Source organism: Nanorana parkeri, unplaced genomic scaffold, assembly GCF_000935625.1.
Source record: "Nanorana parkeri isolate BGI_ZX_2015 unplaced genomic scaffold, ASM93562v1 scaffold1544, whole genome shotgun sequence".
Classification (NCBI taxonomy): Eukaryota; Metazoa; Chordata; class Amphibia; order Anura; family Dicroglossidae; genus Nanorana; species Nanorana parkeri.
This window is the reverse complement of record NW_017307812.1, coordinates 24,892-31,965: the sequence shown is the minus strand read 5'-3', so window position 1 is coordinate 31,965 and position 7,074 is coordinate 24,892. Positions and strand designations below refer to the sequence as shown.

The window sequence follows — 7,074 nt, the reverse complement described above, 5'->3', positions numbered from 1 at the left end:
TGATAAGAATATGCATGTTCTTTCCAGCAGCAAAGAACTGAATCGCGTTACCTCACTACAAAGGTCAAGGCTTACCAAATATTTAGTCTTTCATTATTACTTCAGTCTATTTGTGGTTGGAACTAAATGTCTCATGAAAGAATGGGGGATCTACACATAAATGTTGGGACAAAACAGAGCTTTGAAAAAAAAAAAAAAGTAATAACCATTGTCCAAAGCTGGATATTCTATGTAATTCCATTTTTAAAACATCTACAAAATGCATTGGCTGTCTTTTTTTTTTTTTTTTAAATTGAATTTGTAACATTGGTTAAAGAAAATGGAAAACAATCTGTCAATCCAGATACAGCCTTAAAAAAAATTATCTGGACCAAAAACTGACATCCCTGCGGTGTTTTTTTTCTTTTTCTGGGTGTTTGATACATTTCCATGTTTTAGGTGTGACTGTTTGTTTCACTTTTTATTTGTAACTTTGCCCATTTTAATTTTTCTACTTCATTTTATTTTTTAGAAACATGTCATTCAGATTTATAAAAAGGTAGGATTTAAGTTGCCTATGCATTTTTTGTTTTTTTCCTGTATAACTTGTCTTACTGGATCTGAGTTTTCTGACTACTAAACTTTTCTGCTGACTAAATTTGGTAGGAGCCTTCTTCCTTACTGTTCACTGGATAATGAACTGCTTATTCAGCTGTGCATGTCCTGTGCACTGTGCCACAGTGAAGTCTTGCGCATCTTAAAATTAATATTTCATGATTACTAATACACTCCGCATGCTGACAGCTAAAGATTTGTAGTACTTGCAAATAAAGTTTGAGTTTGCTTTGTAAAGGTTTATAATGCCTCTGCCCTCACACGCACTGTTTTAGTAATCCCATGTTAAATGTAGAAATGGCCACCACCATTTCAAACATTTTCCACAATTTTTATGTTTTCTAGAATGTGATCATTTACCAGAAGTGCGTTTTTTGTTTTTTTTAGAAAGTAAAATTAAATACACTTTATTTTATTTAATACTTTATTTAATACATAATCATAAAATGTAATTAACAACAATGTATTTTAACTGTATTTCCTTCTGGAGGGTGACTACTTTTGTTCCCCATGGTTCCTGTGTGTGTTGTAAAGTAATCACCGCTCCATGCTCACTCCTGTGATGGACTACAATCTCAATACAAATTGGTAAGCTAAACGTGAGATTGTAGTCCATCACGGGAGTGAGCTTGGAGCGGTGATTACTTTACATCACACACAGGGATCATGAGGCACAAAAGTAGCCCCCCGCCAGAAGGAAGGACAGTGTCTGCACCAATTTAGAGATGATTTGAGTATCTACAGCTGAGTGACACACAAATAAGATACATTTATGGTAATAGTTAAGGTACTTGAATTCATTTTTAAGTTTTAACGCCTGAGTTTAGTGTCACTTTAAATCATCAAAGGGATGTAGATACACATTTTATTCATTTATTTTTATATGTTTGTCAGTGCAAGGCATAAATTTTTTTAAAATGTTGTTTTTGTTTTTTTAAAATATATTTTACAATACACATATTGTTTGGTTTTTGTAATATATGAACTTAAATACGGTTTATGTCCATGAAGGTTTGAGCATAACGGCAAGATGGAAAGCACATTTATAAATCTTGTGCAGGGTTTAAAGTTGGTATACATTTTTTTAAAGGCTTACTATTTTTGTGTCCTTATGGGGCATAATTGCATACTAAATATTTAGTATGGTAAAGGAAATGGTAAAAAAAAAAGTTTATATTAAACAGTGTATACAGTTGTACTCTGCACTTTGAATATGACCATAGGGAACTTTTTCGAAGTCTTTTTAAAAGTAGCACTCGTAGAGGTCAATTATTAATGTTTTCATACAAGGTTCACACAACTTTCACACCATGTCCTGCTGGGAATTCAATTAGGAAATGTGTGAATCTTGTGTAAAAACATTTAAACAGACCCCGCAGTATTTTTTTTCGCTTTAAAAAAAAAAGATGAAACCACTATTGACTAAAGGTTTATTGAATTATCAGCGTTTTCATGGGAACTGATTCCTATAATTAATATAATCCTATGAAGGTTGACATAGGCTTGCTCCTTATTTTGGTTTTACAATGTTGGCCACTTTGCCACAAATAACGGAAAGATATTTCCTCAACTGTGTTCTCAGTAAAGAAATGTTCAGGGCCAAATATGTTCGCTGAATGGCACTCTAATGCGGTAGCCTTTTAGCCAAAAGGTAATTGTGCAGTATTTGCAGCATTCCAAAGACCATAAAAAAAATGTTTTGTTGATCTGATCAAATATCTTATTGCTCTGAGTCCTAGTACACCAGTGTAAGATTTGTTTCTGCTTGTCTTTGCTTTTTCACAATGTTTTCAATGAGGCTCCCATCTGAAACTGAGAGAAACGGGAGGTATGAGGGCTCAAGGTGAGGGCAGTCATCTTTATTTCTCTCTCTAACCTTCACCCACAAGCATCCAGTTAACCCTTCCATGAGAATGTTTGTTTTTGCATGCAGCTTTTATTTGCAAAAAACAAAAAGCTTGAGTTTCTTGAAGATTTTTGTCTATCGCATTTTCATTTTTGCTTTGTGGTGCATGAAAATAATATACTGCTTAAAGATGCATACTGTTGTCATTTGTTTAAAAATGTTTTATGAAGGCGGGTAAGGTAGGTAGACACTGTACTTGGTCTACCAGTGAAACAGGTTGTGTATTTTGGGAAAGTGCATTAGGCATCCTGTAGGTCAGAGGTGGGCAACTCCAGCCCTCCAGCTGTTCTTTTATCTACAAATCCCAACATACCTCTGGGAGTTGTGCCTGTAACTGTCAGTCTTGCAATAACTCATGGAACTTGTAGTTCCACAACAGCTGGAGGGCTAGCGTTGCCTAACCCTGCTCTAGATCATTTCACTTTTCTCTGGTCTATCCAAATTGCAACTCTGGAAAGTTAGGTTGTGGGAAGCTAGGTGTGAGCTACATCTCTTATGGTGCTACAGGGACAAACCAGAAAAGGTAAACTGATAAAAGTTTAGGATTTAGCATTTTTCAGGCATTTTCCTTCGTATCTTGTCTCCTCTTTCTCTTAAACACCGGTTTTAAATGACATCTAACACTCCCAAAACGTAACCACTTAGACCTCCTTCTATAGTAACGTGCATGTCAACAATGGCAGAAATTATTGGTACATAGAGTAATGTTTGAGGATTTGGCTGACGGGATTAAAAAAAGTTTCAAAATGTGCTAAAAACAGTGTTTGTTTTTCTTTAACCAATCCTCCTCTTTAGTGGAATATTTGAGTTGATTTATAAAAAGTCCCATTTAAGACTAGTACTAATGGTTTACCTGTGCTCCTATAGTATTCAGTGTTATACTCAATTTGGGTTTATAAAGAAAGGAGGTATCTGGTAGCAAGAGGCAACACAGTTTTTCTCTTTTGACCACTTTGAAACTTTATTAAAGAAATGATTACCCGTGCATTATGGGAGCAAACCTGTATAAGTGCGGCAAAAGGACAAATCCCAGGGGCCAGGTAGCCAATGCTCCTTAAAAAAGATAGCTGGCGCCTAACTTTGAAGTTTACTCCAGTTGTCAGTGGAGCTGGCTCCTAAAATAAAATCCTTGCTTCTGGATTGGACAGACTGGCTCCTGAATTCCATATGAACTTGTTCACCTTTTGGCTTATTTAGAAATAACTACCATTATTTTAAAGCTGTTCTTCATGTAGATAAAAAGCACACAGCATAATGTAGCTTAGTATTAATACAGCATTCAATCCCTTTAATGCAGAAAGTACTTGACTTTGAGTTGATATCAGCCTTTTGTGGCCCCAGTACAGCAAAGCTTAGGGTGGAGAAACCGCACAAGGAGCCAGTTATATTGCAGTGTTAATGTGCAAACAAGGGACATGCTGATAGGAGAGGGACAGATATAAGCTCATCAGTGTGTTGCTTTTCCACTGTGAAATCATTGGCTGGTGAGAGACAAGACCTGTTGGTGTTATCTGAAGTAGGAAAAAAAAAAAAAGTCTGCCCTTCCAAGAAAGGTTGTGCTGTATGGCAGAGCTGTGCAAATCTCAGGACCAAATGGACAAACACAAATCATTTGAAAGGTAAAACAGTTCCCGTATATGTATTTCATGTACATGTAGTGGTTTGCCTGGAGTTCAGCTTTAACATATCCATTCACAAGCTTTAAGAATCCCCTCAAATAAATACGCAGATCCAGCGCCTTTGCATTGTGCTTCCTAATCATCCCGATATGTTACTCTAAATTTAAAGTAACCTTGAAATTGAGATATGGCTGTTACCATTGCAGACTTTATTTTTCTGGAGCTGCTATCTTTGAGGCTCTCATCCTTGCTTCAGTACTTACTGAGTAACTGAGCTGGAGAAGCACCAAACATGAGATTTATTCATATTTTTAGGTGCACATTGTTTTAGTTATAAATTACTTGTAAACAATCTGGTAATACTGCTACTATGGCATTAGGCTGATCCTTGAGCACCACCCTCTGAATAGGCAAGTGCCTGGCTGCTATACATGATCCTCGGTCTTTAGCTTGCATTCAATTAACTCACTTTGTGCTGAATGTCTCTAAAATTTCCAGTTAAGGGATCATTTGTGTCTTCACTGCTTTTCAACCCAGAACAGGTAAATAGCCATTGAGGTTAAACCACCTGCCTTGTTTGACCCTCCTAGAACACTGACTCACTAAGTTTAGAAGCAAGGATAAGGATAACAAACATGGTGCTTGCACTATTGAAACCATGTCTCCAGTTGCCTCTGCCCCATTTCTATACTGACAGTTTTTCTTAAGATATTTAGTCCAAATGACCAGCACAAAGGATCAATACAGTTCCAGGACCTTTTTATATTCTTGTTTGTAAATGGTACCAGCATCCTTGTGGCATAAAGTCCGCTCTGTTTTTAGTTATGTGAAGTGAGACTTGGTGATCTGGTGACTTTTCTGTCCAGACTAATGGAAAAGTGATGACAGATAATTGTAACATATTTTATTGAGTAGACCTGTCATGTTAGAAATATATCTTTTCTTTTCCTTTCCTATCAGTTTGATCAAAGGTTTAACATTTTCTAATATTCTTTTGGCCAAAGTTTTAATTTTTCTAATCTGTTGGCTTGACCATCATCTGAGTTTCTTAAGGTGGCCATACACTTTACAACCATTGCAAGACCTTAGTCTTGCGATGGTTGTAAAGTAATTTAAAAAATGTACGATCTGCCCATCTTGGACAGGCAGATCGTACTTGCGATCATCGAAAAAGCCGTCCCCCTGAGGGGTGGGCTTCCGATGACCGCAATGCGGAACGGGCAGTGTGCGCGTGCGCACAGAGGCCCGTTCGGCATTTGTCTCCCGAGCATGCCACAAACCAGCCAAAAGACGCGTGACCGTACAGTAAAAACAGTTGCGCGCCTTCCATACACTTTGCGATGATCGTGGAATTTCCCGTGATTATCGTGCGATAATCACACAGTTTATGGGCACCTTTATGGTGACTCAAGAGTACCCATCTGTTGAGTTTGCTCCTTCAGATGCTAATAAAACTAGCTCAGTGTGTCCTCTGTTTACTATTGTCCATGAAGACTGATGCATCCCTGTGAACATTTGGAAGAAACAGCTGCAGTTATAATGCTATCCAGAAAAGATTTTGTTTTAATTGGCCCTCCCGATACTACTTATCCCTGATGTCGGGATGTTACAGGTTCAAGCATACTGAACACCAAAATTTTCTGCTAGTCTCCATGTCCTTGTAGTAAGCTGACGGATTGCATGGACTTCAGTTACAGCTGTAAATTACATGGGGGGACATTATACTGCAACTGGATATTGGTGCCTGCTAGCTTTTAAGTGTCCTTTTAAACAAAACATCTAATCTGGGTTACAAAACTTATAGGGCGATTAGAAGGAAGACTAATATAGATCAGAGGTTTATACAGGTGATGTCCAAAAAAAAAGGTCCCCTTAGATGTCTCGAATTTTGGCAGATTTCTGCTGAAATTCAAACAGTGGTTGGCACTGCAAGCACAACCTGGCTTGACAAGTTGATTTAAAAATTGGGTGAAAAATTATCGCCCACACAGTGACTGCATCCTAAAATTTGGGTTCCTTAGCAGCCTCAATACAGTAGATGTGGTGCAGAGGTTTCTCTTGTCCCATTGATCAATTGATTTCTGAGAGAAATTTAGTGGTGTATGGCCAACTTAGGTCAGGCCAAGGTTTTCTTGGAACAAATTAGTGTACGTGAAGGAACGTATACTATCATTTTGTTTTTGGCTATGAAGGGTGTGAAACCTCTAAGGTTTTTATTGCGGTTACCATTGAGATGAGGGATATCGAAAATGATAATTCATCATTAGAACAGGAAGCAAAGGAAATATTCCAATGGAGGCACCTTCTCTAGTGACAACGTCTCACTTTGGAGAGAGTTCTTTCAAGACCTATAAAAGAAAAATAAAACTTGTTTTAGCCATTCATTTTCCAAAAAATGTTTGTGTATGTATATCTTCTAGTCGTAACGTGTCAGGGGACCAGAAAGACGAGAACAAAGACTCCAAGCCACGGTCTCTGCGTTTTACGTGGAGCATGAAAACCACCAGTTCCATGGATCCCAACGACATGATGCGCGAGATCCGCAAGGTTCTAGATGCCAACAACTGCGACTACGAACAGCGAGAGCGCTTCTTGCTTTTCTGCGTCCACGGGGACGGCCATGCCGAAAATCTCGTCCAGTGGGAGATGGAAGTGTGCAAGTTGCCGAGACTGTCTCTGAATGGTGTCCGCTTCAAGCGGATATCTGGAACCTCCATAGCTTTCAAAAACATTGCTTCCAAAATTGCCAATGAGTTAAAACTGTAAAAAGACAAAAAGAAACCTAACTAGGCAGGAAGGTGAACAATCATTGTAAAATACGTAGCAATTTGAGGTGTTTTTTTCCCTGAGAACACTGGTTTAATGTATAGAATTATTTAGGCAATAATTCCTGCATCTCCTGAAATAACAATGACAAAACAAAAATGGAACAAGCTGCTGGAACGGGAGGGAGAG

The 7,074-nt window shown here is 38.0% G+C and overlaps 1 protein-coding gene across 5 annotated transcripts in view; it reads left to right on the top strand.

Moving 5' to 3' along the window:
- MARK3 (microtubule affinity regulating kinase 3) overlaps positions 1 to 7,031 on the top strand; it is a 96,519-nt gene extending 89,488 nt beyond the window's left edge. For 2 of the 5 annotated variants that reach the window (XM_018570511.1, XM_018570510.1), the window contains 3 exons: positions 512 to 538; positions 2,393 to 2,437; positions 6,540 to 7,031. In XM_018570511.1, coding sequence (XP_018426013.1) covers positions 512 to 538; positions 2,393 to 2,437; positions 6,540 to 6,885 — 418 coding nt within the window. In that variant the 3' untranslated portion in view covers positions 6,886 to 7,031. The remainder of the gene's footprint in view (positions 1 to 511; positions 539 to 2,392; positions 2,438 to 6,539) is intronic. The other 3 variants (XM_018570512.1, XM_018570513.1, XM_018570514.1) reach the window with 3 other exon arrangements.
- The last annotated feature ends 43 nt before the right edge of the window (positions 7,032 to 7,074 follow it).